The 23117-nt window shown below is 42.2% G+C and overlaps 1 protein-coding gene across 1 annotated transcript; it reads right to left on the reverse strand.

Annotated features, from left to right (window-relative positions):
* Nucleotides 1-2503: 2503 nt before the first annotated feature.
* Nucleotides 2504-22384, reverse strand: slc22a17 (solute carrier family 22 member 17). Its single transcript, XM_069151428.1, has 10 exons — nucleotides 21811-22384; nucleotides 18705-19261; nucleotides 14443-14546; nucleotides 12615-12769; nucleotides 11647-11812; nucleotides 10701-10819; nucleotides 8730-8835; nucleotides 8280-8503; nucleotides 7436-7547; nucleotides 2504-5980 (listed from the first exon to the last, which is right to left on the reverse strand). Exons 2-10 carry the CDS (start codon nucleotides 19176-19178, stop codon nucleotides 5704-5706), a joined length of 1737 nt encoding a protein of 578 aa, XP_069007529.1. The 5' UTR covers nucleotides 19179-19261; nucleotides 21811-22384; the 3' UTR covers nucleotides 2504-5703.
* Between the last annotated feature and the right edge of the window lie 733 nt (nucleotides 22385-23117).

Consider the following 23117-nt stretch of genomic DNA (forward strand, 5'->3'; position numbering starts at 1 on the left):
GGCCTCCTTTTAGTGAGATTAGTTTTATATGTGCTGTGAACTGTACAGAAGAAATCATTTAGAAAAATCCCCCACACCTCATTAATATTTACAGTGAGACCAAGAAAATGAAGGAGAGCATCTCCTCTACAGGCTGTGTGCTAACATGCAGTGTCCCGGGTGTCCAGACTGTGTGAAGGAGGGAGTCCAACCCAGCAAGGCAGAGAAATGAATTATTCAGAGTTTCCAGCAGGTGATCTGGATATTTAAGTGGGAGGTGTTCACTTCATAACAATTTGTTCCCCCAATAAGAAGCTGGTGTGATGACATCAGGTCAGCAATTTATTGTTCAACCCTCCACCTCCCATTATTTTTCCGTGGCGTTTAACGAACAAGCTGTTGTTGGCTTCTAATTAACCTTTTTCATTTGTTAGCTTCAAACCAAATGGGAAACATTTTTGTTAAAATCGAAAATCATGCAAGCTCCACATCCAACTGTCTCCTGCTGACGAAGGTAAAATCACAACGGTCCACTGTCACAAGAGTAATCTATTTAGTCGGCTGCCCCTTCTCTTCAACATTCAGAATCAGGATAAACCTGTGAAATCATTAGAGGCCTGAAGACAAGCAGACAAACTTCTACAGGGTACCGTCCAGAGTATTCTCACCAGCGCCATCACAGACTGAAACAGATCCATCTGTTGCTCAGTCGCTTACAGGGGTCTTAGAGGTTTAACTAAGTGCTGAGTGACCTTTCTGAAAGGTTAAGATGGCTGTCAGGCTTTGACAGCACAAGGAAACATGTCGCAGGTGCTAATTGTGATGAATGTAAAAGGATTTCTTTGTGGGATCTTAACATGCCACCTGAGAAGCTCTTTGAATGTCACGAATTCACACCTCGGGTTTAGCTTTGACCTCGATGGACGTGAGATCCCCTCCCAACAATGTCTGAGGTCCAGGTCTCAGCTGTCCGTTTGCCTCTCAGCAGTCAGTCTTGTGCATGAGTGGAGATAAGGCTGCTGTTGAAGTGGAAAGGAGAACGTTGCTGATACGTTACATTTATTTTTCTTAATAAATTTAAATGTTCTTATATGACACACTATAGCATCCTAAAATGCGGTACATAGTAATACATATGGGATCCTTCTGGGAACCCAGTCAGATGTTTCCATGGGTGAGTTAAAACATTGTGAGAGGAGCTAGCAAGAGGAGCTGCATGATGCCAACCAGCACCTCTAATGATTATCATGTTATATTGACTTTCGACATTGAATATTTAAAATAGCCATTTCCCATTTTATCAAGCGGTTGCTTGGCAACCAGACTACACTCGAGAAAATGATCACATCTGGCCAAGAAATAGTCCTGCACATGAAAACCCAATTCAACTCTGAATTTTTGTTTTCACACTTTATTTTTTTGGACAGATTAAACTCAAGGGATGACAACATATTATTTTGTGTTGGCAGGCAGATTTTGCTGTCACTGAATAGAGCTGAGCCTGCTGTTACAAGTAGAGAATGAGTCAGAAAACTGACAGTGATGTCCGTTTCTCAGTTACATGTTTATAAAATATGTATATAAACTACTGGTCATACCAGACCATTCAAGGCTGCAGCAGCACAACTCAAGGAACAGGGCTCTTTTCTCCCGTCCTTCCACATCAGGTTCTCATATCATATCTCGATCACAATGGTCCTCAATAAACTGCATTACCCAGGAGGTAGGCCAGAGACGTTCACCTGTTTCTGTTCTTACCTGCCTGTTTTTCTCTGTTGGTGACTAGTCTTTATAGAGTTAAATAAAAGTTACAATAATGTTGACTTGGCTCCTAAAGGGCACAAAGACAACACAACCAGTCAGACGATGACAAAGCAAATCTTTGATAGTCAAATCCATCCTACGAAATGCAGGCCAGGAGCAGAAAGCTGATGTTAGCTCCGCTCCCAGCAGAGAGGAGCCGGTTGATGTAACGTTAGCATCAGCAAAAGCACCTTCAGTTTAACCCCAGAGCCCCTTAAAGAAAAATAATCTGCACGTTTTTTATAGTCATTGTAAAAAAAGGCCTCAGCTGTTCGTTCAAAACACCTCATCTGCACGTGGTGTTTCTACCTCTGTAGTTATTGAACTATCAGGACCAGCCTTCAAACTTCTACAGTAAATTGTGTCTTATACTTTGTTGGATTAGACTTTTGTTTCGCTGCTACCCTCTCTGCACTTGTATTACCTCCTCAGTTTGTTAACTTCTTTACAGTACACGAATAAATACTGAATGTCTGTGTCTTTACTCCTGCTGTTTTTTTGTTTACTTATTTAATCAGAGATTGGTTGTCAGCTTCCTGGAGAGCTTCACCTTCAAGAGCTTCACTGGCAGATCAGATTTTCACAGACAGCGAGAGGATTTTCCAAAACAGATTAGAGAGATAAACAGCAGTTCACACTGAGATATGATCAGGCTACAACTGAGGAGTTATTCCATCATCACACCGAAAATATAAACCCTGCAGAAATAAGTCAGTCTGATGGGAATGTTTTTTTGTTTTTATCAGAAATCATTTAAAAATGTATTTCATGGACAATATGACTGTAGTTAAGTACAGAATTTACATTATTTATAATTATATTGTCTACAGATTTCCTTTGTTTAGCCCAATATCACTAATATGTCTTATGGCACTTTAAAATAGGTACAGAACAGGACAACCTTGATATGTATATCTCCAAAAAAACCTCATAACAGCACAACAAAATCTGAGGAAACATCAAGGAGATCAACACAGTATATGTTAGATGTACTAGTTTGTATAGTCAGGATGACAAAATGATAGACAGATTGTAAATGTATATAAAGTTATGATCAGACATTTCCAGGCACTGCCAAACAGAGAGTCACATGACCTCCACATCACCGCGGAGACGTGGAAAGAGGACAGATCAAACAAGCACATTTGAGCCTAACTCAAATTCAACAGGAGACGGGAATCAAACATATAAGCCAGGTTTCCACCAAAAGTCAGCAAAACATTTAGTTCCAGGAACTATATTTCTCAAAGTGCTAAACTTGTTGTCTGCGTCTGGGAAAGTACTACACACTGAGCAGGAACTTCTTAGGGTGCAAAATCAACTTTATTTAATTTAATTTAGACCCTGGTTCCTGCAGTGGAAACAGAGTTAGAGGTACTGAGCTCCTTTAAAAGGTTTCAAGTCTGTAGGAAACAGAGCCGTAGGAAAAGAGAGAGAAGGACAACATGCACACAAGAGGAGCAGATCCATAAACATCTCGGCGAGGAGGAAATAAGCAGACAGCAAGACAGGTAAACAGATCGGAGACAGGTAAACAGATCGGACACTTGTGTGCTTATGGGACAACAAACAATCAGGTGTGTTCAGCAGAAAGGTTTCATGAGGGTTCGCTTACCTGAACATGTCAGAGCTGCGAGATCCAAACCGAATAAGAAATAAATCCTGACAAAATCCAAAATTCATCATTTACAACTAATTAAATGTAAATGTTTCTGTTGTATTCTTCTAATGTGATCTTGTTACATCGAAACATTTCATGCTCTGAAGTTTATACAGCTGCATCAGTTTAAAAAAGCCCATATCTTCTTTATTTAATCTGTTTTATTTGACATGAAATCAGGCTATAGAATCAACTGCATCACACTCATCGTTGAACAGATCAGTGTTGTCAGACATAACATTACTCGAGGCAAGTTAATCGTAGTGATAATAATTATCAGTGTATAAGTGTTAGAACTTGTCGAGTGCAACATCCAGAGGAATAAACATTTACTGAAGGCTGACAGAGAAACAAGCCGTCAGCAAAGGAGAGTGTCCTTCATTAAAACTCCTCAGAGCCCAAATTAAACAACCCCTGCTTCCTTTTACTGCCACGCACACATGGAAGCTGGAGGAACAGACTCATCCAGGCACACTATCATGAAGCGCTGACACCGACATGCTTTGGTAATTCTCTATCAAAATTCAAATTTGTGCCATAAGTGATATGGCTCCAGGCAGGGCGAGCAAAACAAAGACGCTGTGAGGAATAAAATATCCCCATGGTGCGTGGCCGAGGGGGAGTCAGGGGTTCATTTGGAGCTCCGGGGCCCTCTTCAGCTCCCAGTCCGACCTCACGGAGCCGACTCATCGGGCCCTTCCTCCATCCAGCATCAAGAAACATTCAGCGAAAATAACAGATGACCTCCACGGCAAAGTCCTGATTAAAAATATTATGTGCCTGCAGATACAAGTGACCGTTTTAAACTTCTACGGTTTGTACCCGTCAATTCTCTTCCAGCCGAGACGGGTCATCTAAAGAGGTATTGAGTAACTAGAAGCTTCTTCAGAAAAAAAATACAGAAAAAAAAAAAACAAGCCCTTCAAGTGCCTCCAAACATGCAGATAGGAATGTTGTGACAGCTTCACCTTATGGGAAAAACACACGAGTTTAACATGTTTTCCACATGTATGACACATGTTTACCACAACATGGGGAAAATATGTGGGAATCAAAATGAGCTTCACACATGACACCATCAAATGTTCCCAGACCACATGTTTCCCATGTCATGTGTGAGTTTTTGCACATGTGAAGTTCGTGTGGTCTTTCTGTAAGAGTCACTGTTTAGATCGATGACGCCAGAAAATGTAAAGTTTATTCCATGTTGCGTCATCTCAAACCAATTTAGCTTAATACTTTAAAATGCCAGGCCTCTGGATAATTTATTGATTATACTTAATATAAATAAGCTATAAATATCGCTGGCTCCAGGCCAGAATCAGGAACTGGATTTAGACAGTTTGAACATGAACACTTCCCTTGTTAAAGGACTTTGATCCAAATATTGATAATAGTAGATTTTTGTTCATAGAACTATCCCTTAAATTTGAAGAGATTAGTCAAATTATCAAATGAACCACAATTAGTTTAAAAAACAAAATGAAAAGATCCTAAGTGCACAACACTGCCTCCCCACTTCATAACGTACTGTACTGTAAGGTTCCAGCCACGGGGTCTGAAGCCTCAAGAAGTTAAAGAAACTACATTTAGAGTATTTACAAGGCATTTAACACCCACGATCCTCTCTGATGTGACAACATACGTCCGAACACCGCAGTCCGCCCTCGATTAGAGCGCCGCGTGGGCGACTTCTACGACAAACGTCACAGGGATTTATACAAAGCTTTGATTTGTTGTACACATCTCAACACTTCAAAGTGCCGTCGAACGCAGCAAACATGACAAAACGCGGGTTAGGACAAATGCTAAGAATAATTTGCGACTACTCTCCGGCTCACAGTCGGGTCTGAAGTGTCAGTAGTAAGCAGCTAGCATCTCTACAACGGACACACTCGGGAAGGAGGACGGCGTGCAGCAGTGTGTGCTGGTGTGTCTCATATTGGTGGTCGGGGGGGGCGGGGGGCCCATGCCTTCCCGCTATCTGGTCAGGAAGGCATGGTACAAAAGATGTGTGTGAAAGTCGTGTGTATGTAAATGGCAGGAAACAGAGGAAGGTGAAGTCAATGGCAGCCCACCGGCCTGCGTTTGGAATGACTCGTGGATGATATGTTGGGAAGCTTGGATCACTCGTTCATCATCTTTCCACGATGATCTATTGGAGCCCTTCACTCTCCATCCATCTTTGTTTTTCTTAGTAGCTCTCCTCCCCTGCATGATCATGACAGATGTAAATGTCCCGGCTGCACAGTGAGCCCCTTTTAGGTCTCTGGGTTGGGCGTCGCCAGCAGCGGCACGTTGTCCCTCCTCCTCCTGCCCAGCGGGGGGCGTCTGTACTGCTCCCCGTCGGCCAGCGTCTGGGGCAGCGGCTTCCTCTTGCTCTCGGGCAGCAGCAGGATGGACAGCACGGCCAGCAGGGCCAGAGAGGAGTAGACCACGTGGTGCAGGAAGTAGCCGTAGTGGTTCCGCAGGTCCATGAGCGGGGAGCTGAGGCGGCCAACGCACCCCAGGGCGAGCACGGCACCCACGCCGCTTCCCCTGCAGACACAACGCTGCACCTTCAGTGGACTTCAACATTTTCAGACTCACTCACCTTTCACCCACCGACAAAACTTCTACTCATGTCTTTATGGGTTACTTTGATTACCCGTAAAGTAGTACCCACAGGGTTTGTTATTGTGATGATTTGACAAAATATGTAAATAAAAAGGAGGTTATGCTGTTGTATTAGCTTGTTATTTATCTATCAAAGTGAACATTTTGAGGATTTGATGTATAAAAATGACCCGGATTAAATTTATGCTTTTATGGAGGGTTCTTGTCTTTATGTTAAATTAAGATAACTGTCTCCATGTTGTTGCACTTTAGGTCAATGGACCAGCAGCTTTTAGCAGATCCAGTCCAGACACTAAACCTCTGGAGCAGCTTCCCCCTCAGGATAACGTCTTTAACTTCATTATCAGGGTTCAAAGCTCAAATAAAATTAGATTTACTCTTACTGCCATTGAAGGATTAGGCCCAATTTTTAGTTGAGTTAAAGACTCATGGATACTTTCGGGTGTTGTTTTGACTAAATATTGTTTTTAATTGTTATTTTTCTTGATAGATAGATAGATAGATAGATAGATAGATAGATAGATAGATAGATAGATAGATAGATAGATAGATAGATAGATAGATAGATAGATAGATAGATAGATAGATAGATAGATAGATAGATAGATAGATAGATAGATAGATAGATAGATAGATTTAGTTTATATATATATATTTAGTTTTTATTTATTTATTTATTTTGGATGGCCTAATTAGTTTCAATCCTATCTGTTGTATTTGAATTCTGTCTGTGCAGCGCTTCAGTCAACATCTGTTGTGTTTAAATGTGCTTTAGAAATAAATGTTTATTATGTTACAATATTTTCAATACTACTATTTAAAATGGGAGAACTGTTACTATTGTACTTCAACCATTTATCCATTACTTTCAGTGAACTGTTCAGCCTCCTCTGCTCTCTTAGTAACCACATGTTTCCTCTTTCACTCCTGTTATAGCTGACTCACTGTATACATCTTGTCTAAACCCATATTTTCACTTTTTTGAATTTATTTACAATCTCCAGTAAGGAAGTTCCCTGATTGGAAATCACCAGAAATTCTCAACTTGTTTTTATTTTATTCCTTAATTTTCACAAAAACAAAAGCGAACCTCCCATATGTAATTCTGTGAGTGAATCTTGTTAATTAGGATTTTTTTTTTTCATGTCAGAAAACTTCTCCTCATTATTAATAGATATTTATGGAAATTTCCTCTTTCCTCCCTCAAGATTTACTGCATTTTTCATGTTCAGATTCATCCTTACAGCACTTATGGCCTAAACAGCCTCTTTTAAAGAGAAGAAAATATGCAATCATTTTTACTTAAACTACATGGAGGAAAAGACCACATTAAATGTGAGTTAACGTCATTGTTTTTCTGACTGCAGAGTTTTTTACCTGATGACGGTGGGCATGACCTCCGCAGTGAAGAGGATGCAGAGGGAGGCGGTGGCTTGCGAAGAGAAGAGACCCAGCACTGAAAAGACTGTGATGGCTGTCTCACTGAGATCTGTCAGGGGTGAGGGGGAGGGGGAGGAGGAGGAGGAGAGACAAGCATCAAGAATTATGGACTAGCTCGAAGGGGGTGCAGCATTTCTATCTCTCAGATATCGTGATGTTGGTTTCCAATCTAGAGCACTGAATCAACCTGCAACATCTTAATTCCCTCATCTTTCCCACACCGAGTAATAATTAACCACCGAGCAGAGGTCACCTAAAGCCTTATCAACGCCCAGTGCGACTGCCCCCTCAGCCTTTGATGCATGATTAAAGCACAGCGCCTGACACGGCTTTGACTTTGCTGTCACTGCAGTGTCCTACATAAAAGTGGGAGTCATACTCTTCTGCAGCCACAAGGGGGGGGACGCAGGTCAACAATAGATGTGAGTTTCTACACACAATGTTGTGGAAAAACAAAGGCTCCCCGGTCACATTTTTCCATGGACAGACCTGACCGGTTTGCTTCATAATGCATGAAGCACGAGTTCAACATGACGTGCATGATGAGTTGATGATCTAATACGCCCTGAGGTCAACTTTCAAATGAGCTAACATTTCACTTTATTCCAGTTAAGATTGAAAGAAACAAAGATTTGAATCCAAACACTAGCCTCACACAAAGCTCCCTTAACAACAGGAGGACTGCATCCACCTTGTGGCAAAGTCTATTAATAGTTTTCCTTTTTGACTCTAGATTCACTTGGAAGAAACTAAATTCTGCTGCCAGCTGAAGCCCGCTTACACTCCATGAGTCCCAGGAGGATCAAAGAGGCGAGTCCCGTCATCGTCATGAAGAGGAGCAGGATGCCACGACGACCCCACCTGTCTACGGTCGCCCAGAGCAACAGCCAGGCGCCGCCCCCGGCGCACACAGACAGCAGGTACGTCCAGTAGAAGCTGGGGGCGGTGCCTCTGACGTCACCTCGGAAAGAGCTGTAGCAGTGACTAATGCCGTGAGAAATGAATCTGAGGGAGGAAGGGCAGAGAGACAAAGAGTGAGCAGTCGTGTCATTGCATGCCGGTTCTAAAAAGGAGAAAGGAGGGAACTGTTAAGAATCAGTGAGCAAAGGTGAATGTCAAAACACTTTGAGGATGAAGTGTGAGACTGCAGCGAGTAAAGTGCGACGCAAACAGAAAGGAGTGGAAAACTGCACCCTTGCTAAATTATTGTCAAGAGTGTGGGATGACTTACGAGGTGAAGCCGAGCACACACATGTTCTTCCAGATGTTCCTGCTGTGGAAAAGCTCGGGGAAGGACAGGTGGGGGCGCGAGGAGGGCGCCGGGTCTGAATCCAGCTCTGCAGAAAACAAACAGGACAAAATCAGAGTCGCTCTTTTTAATTCACAGCCAAGTAACTCAGCGGAGGTCTAACCTGGTTTCTCAATAATCAATAGCTCACTGTCAGCTTGTTGTTAATGTGAAAAGACCCAAGAGTTCACAAGTAGAATCAATGTAGCCCTAATTTCTATTGATAAGGTTATTCAATAGCTTCTAAAACTACAGCAATAAATTTGCATTCATTAGCAGCACATAAGCATTTAATAACAGGGAGGGTCTATGACACACTGTGATTTGATCATAAGCAGATTTGTATCTGTTGTGTTGGTAATTAATGTTTGTAAAAAAAAAAAAAACTGAGGTTCCACAACAGATTACAAAAGACATATATTATAGCACAGCCGTAATCGTTTAAACCATCCAAATATGTTATATGACAACTTTATATGAGTAAGAACTATTTTCATAATCATATTTATCAATTGCATTTCAATCTATGTTTTAATATTTTACTCTCTTTGGCAAAACTCATGGACTGATGAAGACCATGTGATGAAGCTGAAAGCTGTATATGAAATCAAGGAGGTGAACCTTGATTTAAATCTTTTGTTGTTGTTAAACTACGATGTATAAATATTTGTGTCTCAATTTGTTTTCAGCAAATTTAAAAAAGTTTAAATATTTGATAAATATTTTAGTTGCACACTGTAAGGATTTGTTTGTGTAATAATATGATAATCAAATCAAAACTTAATAAAATGCTGTGTTATCAATCACTTGTTATCTTCAATAGGAGAACTGCTAACTAATACATGCACTACTTAAAAATATGGTTCTATTTAAAACTACATTACAGCGTGTTATAAAGGGTTTATATTCTGCTCTGCTTCTCTGTAGACCGTTGAATTGACCAAACCATCATCAATCAATAGAGAAACAAAGCTGCATCATTGGGATCAGCATTATAGACACTATAATATTAGTGTCAAATAATAAAAAAATGTAAAAAAAAGTTTTTCTGATGTCCACACAGCTTTGCAAGAGTAGTCATGTCTGAGACTACAATGGTTCAGATAAGAAGTCTTTATCAGTTCAAAAAGCAGAAAACACTCCATCAGTTTGACAATCTGTTATTTTTCCTATATTTTAGAGAGAATTGCTAATAGACATGATTTTGAACTGATTACACGTTTCCAGTGTCCTCTATAGAAAAGTATTATTTTCTTCTGTTTGGGTCTCTGAGACTGCAGCTGTAAAAATATGGTTAAATACCATCAATTTCCATAACCTACACTGTCCGTGGTTTGAGCTGACGGTGCTGTTTACACAGCACGACCCCACAAAGTCACAAATAAATCCCAGATCATTTGGATTTAATTTAAATTGAAGTTACATTTTAGTATAATTGATTACCGTGTCGAGGAATGACTGCTTGACTGCATGAATCTGTTATTTGCACGTGTCAACTACATAAAAGATGAAAAATCTCAGTTTGAGGCAAAGACGAGGTTCAAATTTCGACACTGTTGTACATGATGAAGGAAAGCCGATGTCGACAACACACCAGGTCCAATAGGAATGGGCCGTTACATGTTCACATCCTGAGGAGCATATTTATATGTAAACGGTTGCAGTGAATATCCAGCTCAGGTTATTTTCTACCAGCACGTCATTATGGCCCATTATAATTCCACTTTTAAGCGGGAACCATGTCCCTTAAATAAATCATGAATTATAATTGAGCATCATTACCTGCTCCTGGCGGCGGTTTGTCATAGGGACTCATACCTTGAAATGCACTGCAATAAGTAAACCGTAAATAATGCAGGCTTCGTAACCTGAACGTCCACTCAACCCTGCAGTGACGCGAGAATCCAAACACACCTGTGAAGCTCTCGTCGTCCCTCATGTTGGAGTTTCTTCTCTCGCTGAACGCGTTCATGTCGGCCGATCGCTCCGACAGAAGGAGCCAGCGAGGAGACTCTGGAAAGACCCCAGGAACGCTGTAGGAGAGCGAAAGCCAAATATAAGTCCAGCTTTGATCTCAGGTGACCTTTACATAGCACCACAAGTATTTAGAGGCTTTAAGATTTAGCTGCCTTTGCTGAAAATCTGCTCCTCCGACATGGAAAACAACAAAGTAACAGAATTCTGTAATCCTCTATTATTAAAACCTGTAATTCATTGCCAGTAATCTTTTTCTAATCTCTGTTAATTTGGTTTTGAAACTGCAGCGGAGGCTTATCGTATCACAGAGATCTGTGAGGACTGAGGACCATAAACAAAGTAGCTCTAATGTCTTCTGACGTGAGCTTGAAAGGCTCAGTGTGACCGGGGGATTGGAATCAATACAATCAAACAAAGCTTTCAGCAAGTCAGTTGGCATCAAGACACTTTATCAAACGACAATCAGGTTCCTTCATTCTCGTGTCCTTCTCATTTATCTTCATGACACTGGAAAAGTAAAGACATGAATTTAAAAAACTAAACAAAACGGGAACACTTAGAAACAAACCTTCAGTGTGGCTTCAAAGTGTGAAGAGTTTTCTATATTTCTGAATAAATACAACCTAAAAGATCATCAGATTTTCATTCAACTCTTCAAAGTAGATAAAGAGAATCCCAATTAAATAAATGAGATTTAAAAAAAAAGAATATAATACTTAGTCATTTATTTATTTATTTATTGAGGAAAATGATTCATATCTGTGAGTGCTCTCATTATCTGGCGTGACCCACTTGTGAAGCAAAAACTGCAGCTATCTGCCGTTCAAACTTTCAAGCACCACTGTTCACATGCAAACAAACAAACAAACACACACACTCGTACCCGTAGCTGAGAAACAGTGTTAACGGGGCAGCTCCGGCTCCCAGGAGGCCCCTCCAGGACTGGCAGCCGAGGGCCACGGCCAGCAGCAGCAGCTCTCCGGCTACAGTCATCAGTCCGGCCAGCATGGTCACCACCAGCCGGAGAGACGGCTCACACAGCTCCAGGCCTGACCAACCAACACAACGGCAGTCTTCACTAACACACCTCTGCACTATTTATTTACCAACCTATAACACACTCTGTTTACATGTAAACACTTTCTATGTGCTCTGATTCAAGCTTTTGACTCTTTGAGAAAGTGACACTTAAAACCTGGAGACTAATTCCTTTAAGTCCTCGTGTCAGTGAGAAAAGAACAAAATAATAACTGCAAATTATGTTTTGTGCGTGCTGTTAAAAAAGCATCTGCAGGCATTTTCTGGGTGTTCGTGTGCCTCTTGAAGGATTGTCAGGAAGTGGATGAGCCTGAGCAGACGATACAGTCAGTGCTGTACGAACAGGGCAGATAGCCAGAACACATTTGTGCTGCTGACCAATAAAAAGTGCCAGATGAGGAGCTATAGTGCATCTGCTTGAGCCATCGACAGGGTAAAGCCAGTGTTGTCATGAAAATGTGTCTTTAAAATATTTTTTTTATGACACTTCTCGTCTACACAAAACCTGTTTCTTTAACAAATTCCTGCAGCTTTAGACGTTATTTTAATTGCCCTCTAGTTTTGATTTTCCATGTGTTCAGTCATTAAGCTGCATTAGTGTAAAGGAATGGTTACATCCTAAGTAAAGGTTAGTAGGTTTGTTACTGCACAAGGGAGGAAAAACAACCCGATTCATGCTGCAGCGACATCATAAAGAAAAACAAAAACCAACGAGACCAAGTGGGTCGTTTTTCTGCTTTTCTGCATGTCTGTCTGGTGCAGCACGTGATGTATTGATTCGATTTCACTGAAACAGACTGGCAAAATACTCACGGGTGATGTACAGCGTAAGATAGACTCCTGCACTCGAGGCCGCCAGACAGAAACGCATGACGATGAAGATGGACGGGTACGGAGAGACACACACCAGCACCCCGAACACCACCGACAGAGTCAGAGAGGTCAGCAGGGTCTTGGTCCTGCCCAGCCTGCAGGGCAACACAACACACACACACACACACACACACGGGATTTGGAAAGTCCGAAAAAACAAGCAACACCATTTTCTAATTGTCAAAGATAAATTGATATTTCAATTAAAACATGTGTTCCTTAAGAAAATATGATCAGTTTTGTGAATTCTACACTTTCACAGCATTTTGTCGTTTCATTTTTCACTTTCATGTAATTTATAAAAGCTCAGACTGCAACAATTCATTTTGACACCGTTTAGTCATCACCAACAAATTTCCAGTGTCACATCCACAAACCTTGTAGTGCGACGTCATTGAAGAACAGTGACGTGGCGTCTGGGACAAAACACAACGACAAAAGGTCTAGCATGTCAGAATTTGCGTGTGTCCCGACAAAGACACAGCAAGACTTCATGGCGCTTTTAATGCCAAATGTTGCATAGTTACGGTCATGAAAGACCCGCATATCCTGTAGTCTAAGGCCGTCTTAAGACAAACAAAGTAATGTGGCCAAAATTAGTCTGTACAAAAAGAGTTCTAGATCAAAAATGTCAGGCAGCTTGAAAGGCCTGATTTTTCTGAAACCGAATTCTTATTTTAAAACCACCTGTAGATGCATTTTCAAGTAAATGATCTACACGTATTAATCAACACTGTCAAAAAGAAAAGCTGCAGTCACAAAGATTGACTGAAATTTAAATTCGAACTTTAAAACAGCTCAAGTCTAAACAACTGATCACTAACGATCGTGAATGAATGGCATGAGTCGCCGGTTTTCAGCCGCATGTGGGTGCAGCAGCTTTGTTTCCGACGGTGCAGATTAGCGCTGCTCCTTTTTCTTCTTTGCTTTCCCCCAGGAGGCAGCATTAATTCACTCGTTTTAACAAACAGATGCTCTGCTCAATTGGTCCGCAAATTAATGAGGGCTGTTAGCTGATTAATCTGGCATCATCTCCTTCACAATTCCCCCAAAAACTACAGCTTCCCCCTTTCTAAACAACACAGAGCGGTTCCGCGGCGTCAATTAGCGGAGGCTGCCGAGCATGAGGTCCTGAGGGCCAGATAAGTAAAGCTTGCAAAGGTAAAAAGGTGCACATCCTTCAGCATCAATGTCTGTGCTATTAGTAGCTTGTGTGCGTTTGTAATACAGTGTTGAGCTTTCCTTCAGTAAAAATCAGGTTTTGTTTTTTTTCCTCTCACTCTCTTTTCCTCACAGTGATTAAAAAGCAGCATTATGAAATGGCATTTGGGCTGCTTGATGATAAATGTCTCTGCTGTCTGATAGAAGAACCACTGCCAGGCGTAGGGAATCTCTAATTTCCTTTCAACATCTATGTCACTTGATGTGCGTGAGTGTACAGGTCTGTGCATGTTGCATGAAGGACTGGAAGGTAGTGAAACTGCAAAGTAAGAAAAGAGAGGCAGGAAATTGAGGAACAAAGTAATTCAGCAGGACAGATGTCTGCACACAGCTGGACTGAGTGTCACTGATTCACGTAAACCCATGTGTGTGTGTGTGTGTGTGTCGTCACAACGAAGCCACAAATAAAGTCTCCGATTTGACATTTATGAACAGAACCTCTTGGGTCGTATGTTCTGTCTTCTCCGAGTGTTTAATCGCGCCGGCTGTCAGCCAGTAAACACAAGAACCTGCAGGAAACACCGCTGCGTGACTGAGCATACATTACCTGTCGGCGGCGTAGCCCAAGCCGAGGCAGCCGGTCAGGACGCCCAGGATGAAACACACCTCCTCCACCGGGACGAGCCAGTATTGACCGCACACCAGATCCCACTGGACAGCACAGAGAGACGAGAGGGAGAGCCGTCTGTCAGTTATAATCTGTCCAAGTTAATGTAACCACGCGCATGTCGGAGACAGGTAGACATCAGGTAGACATCAACACGCATCAGGACATTCAGGAAGTGGATTCACCACCTTTAAATGACAACAGGACAGCAGACTTCAGTAAATTATAAACTGGCAAACTGTCAGTGAACTGAGGACTGCATGATTTCAAGCCCTTCGCCAACATGTATAACATTACAATCTTGAATGATTCATGAAGAAATGTGCATTTGGCAAATTAAATTACCTCATTAATTAATTAGGTACTTGGATTCAAGACTCCAAGAAAAGAAAAATGTCCAACATGAAGTAATGAAATTATATTTTTGAGATGCTAAAAGATTATGAGTGTCTGCTCCTTCCTGTGTGCAGTATCGGTGATACTTCTACTGTTTTTGGTTTCAGTTCATTTGTGCTCATTGATAAATAATTATGTGGAGAGTCTAAGGTGAACACAGAGCTGGATTACAGAAGGAGAATCGTAGAAAGCCGAAATGGTCCTGCTCATAATGCAGCCTCAGGAAGAAGCAACCACATCCTATTATTGCATTTCTAATTGGAGGAGAGTGGGTCAATGACTGTAAACATTAGTATTAGTACCAGGAACAATACAAGTATGTTGTAATAACATTATTATTACACGTAAAGGACCGTCTGGTCACGTTTACTGTATTTATTGACTGTATAAAGCAGTGCAGCCACATGGAAAGTCAGCATATCTGATCTGAGAGCAGACAGTTTTTATTGTTTTGTTTTTTTAACAGAGTTTTAATCACATTAAACTGACCACTGATTTGCATTTACAGCTGAGCTCTGCTGACTGCGCTGTCTGCTGAAAGCAAAAAGGTTTTAATGATCTGGGGGGAGCGAGAGCAGAGGGCCGGTGATAGAAATGAAAAAAAAAAAAAAAAAAAAGCCCGTGCATAATTGGAACTCGTGCACAGAAACATAAAAGCCTGTCACATAACATCAGCTGTCCTGTTGCTGAGACACGGAGCCACAACACAGCACACTGAGCGGGTGAAGGGCAGCACAGTAACCCTTCCTGCTCATAAGAGTGGAATGTTTTCATTGCATAACATGAGGAGGTGGTGTGTGTGTGTGTGTGTGGGGGGGGGGGGGGGGGGGGTGAGAGGGGAATGCACACATACGAGTACTGAAACTCCCCCAACTGGTTTGTGCCTTGAGGGAGGACTGAAACCTGCCATCTTTTCTTCATCCTCATCATATTCTATTTCTGACACCAGCGCATTTTAAGGAGGAACGTGTCTCACTGTCAGAAAATCTCAACTGACACTTCACAAATTTATATTTAGTTTTCAGTGTTGCCATCAGTCAGACCAAAGACCAGTGACGTTCAGATCCGATGCAAGGTTACATGTTTTTAAGATCATTTTTCTGCTTGAAGGAAACGACAACTAGTAAAAGGACCATATGAATAAAATCTTATATCAGCACATCTATATATTCTTCAATAAGCTTAGAGAACCACAGTATAGACACATTAAGTGGAGTTTGCCTTTTGTGAAGTGACACAGTGTTTATTGATTAGTGGCTGAGGTGAAGCTGATCAGAGGACTTCCTGCTTCCTGCTCAGCAGACTGCCGACTCAGCAAAGCAAAGCAGCACTGGAGGAACAGATCAGCCTGACCTTAAAATATACTTTCGGAGCTAAACGCAACATATGAAGAGCCAAAACATGTCTGTCTCTTTGTCTGTCCGTGTCACTCGGAGTTAACTATAAGTAAATTCTTACTACACAGATACGTTTGCTAAACACGCTCTTTCTAAATGCGCGTCTTTAGTTCGCTGCAATTTGGTGGGTGGATCACCAGAAAAGTGGACTAATACCATAGACCGGAGGGCTGGGTGTGGTTCCCAAATCAGTGGGCACAGAAATGAAAACAGGCCTGCAGACCGAAGAGGGACCGGCCTGGTGAAACAGCTGGCTGGACTCTGTTAAACACATTAACAAGAGTAGCACAATGACCTCAGTTCTGACAGGAAATGCATGTTATTGCTGTGATTCTCAACACTGACCATGTAAGTCAAAATGTCAGCTAGTGCACACATCAAGACACAAACATGGCTGCAGCATTTTCCTGCTGTACTTATCACAATGGCTCCCTGATATCCACAAAAATAATACAAAACATGTAAAACACACCGATACTCGTCCGTTTCATTATTATGAACAGTGTTTGTATCCACAGCCGCAAATTTAAGAATCGGGCAATCTTAATAAACGTTTTTGATTTCGTTCACATTTGGTGCAATCCTCTTTGAACAGTGGTTATTTAGTTGATACAGGGTTATTTTTAAAACCTGTCAATAATCCTGATGTTTTTTTAGGAGACACACAGCTGCGTTAAGGTAAAGTAATAATTTCACAGCATGTTCTCATCTTCCACCGTAGCTCATCTTCAGCCTGTTGTTTCAACACAGTCATTAAGGCAAGACGTAAGTTGGAGTTAAAAGGTTGGAGATGTAAAGTTGTGCCCTTGAAGTTCAAATCCTCCCAGCAGTGAAGCAAATGATTAAAAGTTACCAAGTTTGTAAATAGTTACAGAGGGAGTGAGGCCTTTAAAAATAAACCATTCCTATATTTGTGCATTTGTTTTATCCCATTAAGTTTAAATTGCTGCTAATAAAATGCCAAAACTTTTAGGATTGATTTTGCGACTTGTTTTATTTTAGGACACTTGCTATCTTTCTATCTCAGAAGTAATCTGGATTTAAACAGGGATTATTATCCTTTAGTGAAGTGTTTAAGAAAACTCTGATCCTTGTTTCTCTGAAATCTCCCTCTCATAACACTGTCCAGTCGTTATGTAGGTAAAACATTATATTTCTGAATGAGTTACCGAGTATAATCCAACCTGGCTTCACAAACATCAAGGGCTCCTCTCAGGGCTGATGAAGACCTTGAAGGAGCAGTGGACTGTGTCTCCAATCATGTATTTCCATACTTACACTCACCATTTTAAAATCTCATAAATGCACGACGAGTACCCGCATGGTGCACTCAAAATTATCAAAAGATTTGGCGTAAAATGCTGGAAACTTCTCACCCTCAACGTCGTGGAAACAGAAGCCCCACTGACCCATTTATAATCTGCAGCGTCTAACGAAGCTAAAGCTGTTGTGGAACGCCACACAATATAAATACAAGTTGTAAATATTCACACAAACGTGTTAATTTTTGACTGAGTACTGTGTGTGCGTCGCAATAAACACGCGTCAGAATGTCTCACCAGACGCCAGATGTAAAAACTCTTTCTACGGGGAAATACAGAGATTTACTTGGCAGTGATGAATTTAATCAGGATGGTTTGAACTTGTTTTAGCGAAGGCTTAAATGTGACAAATGTTCATTTATATGTAAAAGTCCGACAAGCCTCCGATATCCTCGACATATCTCTCTCCGATACCACTTGAGTGAAACAGATGAACACATTTCAGAAAGGGGGGGAGGTGTCCAACCTCTCCCCCCCACACAACCCTCCCCACAGTTAAATGAAGGTCTAACAATCCTCAGACATGTAAACAAGGGCCATCTTCACTCGTGATGGGAATATTCCATCAACTGGTACTAAAATCCAACAGAATAACCTGATTAGTGATAGAAACAAGAGGGAGTGATGGTGGGGGGACCACAGGAGAGACACTAAACCCACACAGAACAGAACCACATGAATGTTTTTATGCTATCATGAGCAAATATTGTGGTTTGACAGTAATGTGTGTGGAACAACAGCATCAGACTGGGATAACCTCAGTCAGTCTCATATGAACACACGTGATAACCTGTGCCTGCTTCAGAGGAGCTGCTCTGTAGCCCTCAGGGGACCTTTTGTACAACTTGTAAGCACAAATATGTGCAGCTGAATTAAGGTTTAGCAGACCTTTGCAAAAATTGAGCCTGCATACGCAGCATGACCCTGCTGCATATAAATACAGTATTAAAAAAAAGAAACAAACCCCAAAAAAACCACTGTTTTCAGCATTTTAAGGCCCTTAATCCATACATAAACAAAAAGGAAGCCTACCCACACTAATATAACACAATCCATAACTAGAGAGGATCCAAGGCCGGAGGTTTACCTCGGTAACGATGTTGTTCTTCAGCCCTTCTGTGACGTTGTAGTCCCAACCGGCCTCGCAGTCCACCACAGCTGACTGGCTGCCGTTGGCGTACTCCTTACACTGGGACAGGCGCCCGCTGTCCCCGGGCCTCGCCCCCTTCTCCCAGGGCAAGGAGGCGTTCAGCACCTCTGGCGATGGCAGGGGGCCCGGCAGGTGGCAGTGGTGGTGCGGGGAGAGGGTGATGAGGGGGTCGGAGGAGAGCAGGAAGGCCAGGAAGAGGTTGGGCAGGATGGAGAGCGCGATCAGCACCCTCTGCTTCTTCCGGCCCAGAGCCAGCACCATCACCTCCCCCGTGGGGGGCAGCGAGGGCGGAGCTGGGAGGGAGGAGGAAGACGGGGCTGGGGAAGAGGGCACGGGGGAGGAGGGGAGGGATGGAGGGGGAGCAGGGCAAGGAGAGGGGGAGACCAGCGGCGGTGAGTCCGGGGACGTCATCACTGGAGGTTAAAGGTGCAGGTGAGGGGGAGGTTGTCGAGCCGGTTGGTCTCCAGGCAGGAGGGTCGAGTTGTGGGAGAGATCTGCGTGAGCAAAGAGTGACATCCGTTCAAGCAGCCAGTAGAAGACCGACATGAAAACAGGCTTCAATGGTTCATGTCGAGGCCTACTGACATTTTTGACATGGCAAAGTAATGTAAAAAATAAAATGAATGATGGCTTCAGATTCAAGGTCGACAAACTGTGGCACTTAGAACAGAGCCATCAATAATGTTATCAGCAATACATGTGCTTTACCACAAGTTACACTTATTGATATAATACGGCCTACTGACCGATCTCTCTTTGTCTTTAACATAAGAAGCTGCAAATGAAGATTTTCCATTTCCAAATCCACAGGACTTAATGCAAAAAAAAAAGTAATTTTCCAACTTGCAGACTTGAAATACAGTAAAAAAAAAAAAAAAAAAAAAAAAAAAAGAAGAGTAAAAATATCCAGTCAATTATTTATCATTCTGTAATGTGGTTTAAACCCTAAAGGCACTTGATCCTACATTTCCCATAATGCAACTCTATAGCAGCCTTCTGTTGACCTTCCTCGACTCTTAACGCATCCCGTTTTCAATTACCACTTTTAAGTCACAAGGCCAAGTTAAGATAACCGATGATGTCACTATAACATCATCAGGGTTATTTACAAGTAATATAATGCCTTTTAAGTTTGAAATACCGAAAAACAAAACATTAGATTGTACTGAAACATGTCATATAGAAGTAACTCGTGTAGTTGGCTGATGCAGCTGGTCTCGTTCACGTAGCAGACCTGTAGCTGCTGGAGCGCATGCTGCATGTCATTTGTAAACTCTTGACACTAACGTGAAAGTTCACATGAACATGAACCGTCAAACCGCTCCAAAGGAAAAATTCCACATGCAGCAGATTGTCTATATTATCTGATTTGGTCCATCTACTTTAACTGAAACTGAGAAGCTTCATTTAAATAAAGAAAACCGAGAGTAAACCGAGTCCACCTGAGAGAAGCAGAGCTGCGAGATAACACCTGCTGTTTTACTGTCAGCGTCGACACGTCAGATTATCTAATATTTTAATATCATTTGTGAAGCAAAAATGCTCCCAACACTTTCTGTCTCCGGCCTCTCAGCTGGGAGAATTTTGTGTTTTTTGTAAGAGATTAAAGAATAAAATGTTCAGACAAAGGAAGCGATTTGATGAAACCCCTTTGAGCTTCCACCTAGAAAACCTTTAATCCCAGAACCTACGTCCAAAACAAACAGAAAGGTTCCTTAAAACAATTGTTGTCTGAGAAAATTAAGCAAGTTAGTCTGATGACATACTGCATGTCTGTCTTCTGAGATTTAATGGTGGTTGGCAAACAATCTTATAGCTGCATTACCGCCACCTACTGGACTGGAGTGGAGTAGGACTCCGCTGACATCCGCCAACCAAAATACAACCTGGACTTTATCTTTGATCCATTTGTTGTTAGGTTTGTTTTTTTTCTGTTGCTCCATGTGGATTTGTCGCAGCACAATAAACAAAAAAAACAAGCTGCAGATTTTTTTTTTTTTTTTAAATACAGTTTAAATAAAACACTGTGAGCAGTCTACAGCGCAGCAGGCCCCAATCCTCAAATATCCCGAACTTTGGAAAAGTACTTCCCCCCCGAGCAGGAACAAACATTTGGGGGGGTAAAATAATCTCCCTGGAATTGAATTAAGATGCTGGTCCCTGTGGTGGACAGGCAACTACAGGAATGGAGTTCCTCAAAAGGTTCCTAATCCCTGGGGAAGGTTCCTGCAGTAGGAACATGGTTTAGGATGCACATTTTTCACTATTAAACATTTTATTGACCAAATGATTCATCAGTAATGAAAAAAAAAAGGTGAGAATAAACTGTAATTCAAACCAGCTAGTCATTTTTTTTTTAGTTGATGTTTATCAAACATTAGCTACTGATGACAGGTCTAACACACTTTATGGGTTTTATTATGTCCAAATCCTCAGACTGTTTATCCCCAATTTAAGAAAAAAAAAAAAAAAAAAGACTCAAGAGACTCCAATCAAAGGAGTGTTTTGTTGTTGGTTACAAACCAAAGAGACGGAAACAAACCCAAGAACTGGAAAAGAAAACATGATGTGTTTTCAGGGAGGAGGGAGCCCACTGAAAGCCCTTCCCTGTCTCTGTGCGTGTGTCCCCGGCTGAAGGCTGGAATGTGAACAGCCTTGTGTTCCTCTCCGTCGGTGCACATGGTGCTCCTCCAGCAGCCAGCAGCCAGGGCTGCCGTGTTTTCCTCGCACAGGGCCAGGAAGTCTTGCAAAAAGGAATCGCACAGGGTTACATAAGAGCTTTTTACACAAAGGGGGGGGAGAGAAGAGAGGAGAGGAGAGGACGTGGGGGGAATGTAACACACGGGGGTCTGGCTGGCCTCTCTGTGGGAGTACTGACGCCGAGAAGGAGAGCGGCAGTGTGGGGAGAGTAAAGCGGAGGTGGAGAGGGGGGAGGGAGGGGAGGGAGCAGCTGGACCGAGCAGACACCTGCCCCGGCAGACTGGACGGAAACACACAGCTGCTGTCTGCCTGCCTCCACAACCAAACATTTACTGTTACTCACCCTTTAAAATGCTGCTAAATGTGAGCCACGGTCCTCCTACTGCTCCAACATCCACAACATTGCAGGGCGAGAGGGGAGACCGAGTGGAGACCGAGTGGAGACCGAGGGGAGACCGACTGGAGAGGGGTTTCACCGCATTCACCGTACCTCCTCTGCGCCTCGACGCCGGTCTGCTTTGTCTGGTACACGAAAAGACATTTCTGTCCCGGAGAAGTGTTGTAGCCTCTGAAGAGCACCAGCAAGGACACCGGACTCCTGTTCGTCCCGACCCGAGCACAGCTCACCCTCCGCCACTTGGACATGTGATGATGCCCGCCGGGGATGCTGGACTTGCTCTCCTCCTACCAATGGTGAACAACGGCCTCGGTTAGTCCACGTTTCTGCCTGCCGACATGACACCGAAGAATTAAATAACGCATAGCTGTGTCCGACATCACCTTAAAGGGAAACGCGTCGTCGGGAGGCGGGTCGCGGACAAAGAGCGGCTGGAAAACTGCAGAGAGCAGCCTGTTTTAAAGGGAGCAGCTCCGCCGGCAACACTTCGACTCAAATCGGCCAACATCGTCAAAGCGACGTCCCCTCGTCTCACTGCTGTCGAAGATCGTGTATAATAAGTGCGTCGATCACTCAGCGAGAAATTCAACCTCCGCTCAAGTATGACCAGCCAGATGTTAAAACTAAAGGGTGTATGAAAAATATCAACTATGGAAGACCATTAATTAACATTCGCCTAAATTATAACGCGACATACAGTTAAAACACAACTTTTTACGACATTTTAGTTGTCAAATACGCTGATTTTCATGGCACTCTTGTGAGTCCAGGTCTTTTTTGGGTAAACTGTGTTGTTTTTTTTTTAACCCTGACCACACTAGATGGCAGTATTGTAACCTGTCTTCAGTCATTTCAGTTTTCCACCTCAATTTAACAATGTAAACAGAAACAAATAGCACTATAACAGTTTTCCTAAATACGATTTTTTTTTTTAAACGAAATATCATTTTGCTTACAATATCACAACATTTTGCAATATATTGAATCATAATCCTGTATTATAATAAATGTTGCGTCGCCAGATTCTTGCCAATACTGAGACTGAATTATCATTTTTGTTAGAAATGAGACTTTAGAGTTGTCAGCCTTTCAGTGAAGAGTGTACTGGAGAGATCCTTGGAGCAATAACAAGCTATTCCTGACTTCTCACGTCTGTGGTTTTTTTTTTTTTTTTTTTTTTTTTTTTTTATTTTATTTAGCCTTTATTAGCCTTGTCAGTTAATATAATTGTGGTTATTTATTATTGTGGTTAT

The sequence above is a fragment of the Embiotoca jacksoni genome, unplaced genomic scaffold (assembly GCF_022577435.1).
Source record: "Embiotoca jacksoni isolate LCO1_2020_lvr unplaced genomic scaffold, fEmbJac1.0.p SCAF_17, whole genome shotgun sequence".
NCBI classification, from domain to species: Eukaryota; Metazoa; Chordata; class Actinopteri; family Embiotocidae; genus Embiotoca; species Embiotoca jacksoni.

Coding starts and splice junctions, on each gene's coding strand:
- slc22a17 (XM_069151428.1), bottom strand. CDS start 19,178: ATGACGTCCCCGGACTCACCGCCGCTGGTCTCCCCCTCTCCTTGCCCT. Junction 10,820..11,646: donor ACACTGTTTCTCAGCTACGG/GTACGAGTGTGT, acceptor GCTCTCCTACAG/CGTTCCTGGGGTCTTTCCAG. Junction 8,836..10,700: donor GGACGACGAGAGCTTCACAG/GTGTGTTTGGAT, acceptor TGTTTTCTGCAG/AGCTGGATTCAGACCCGGCG.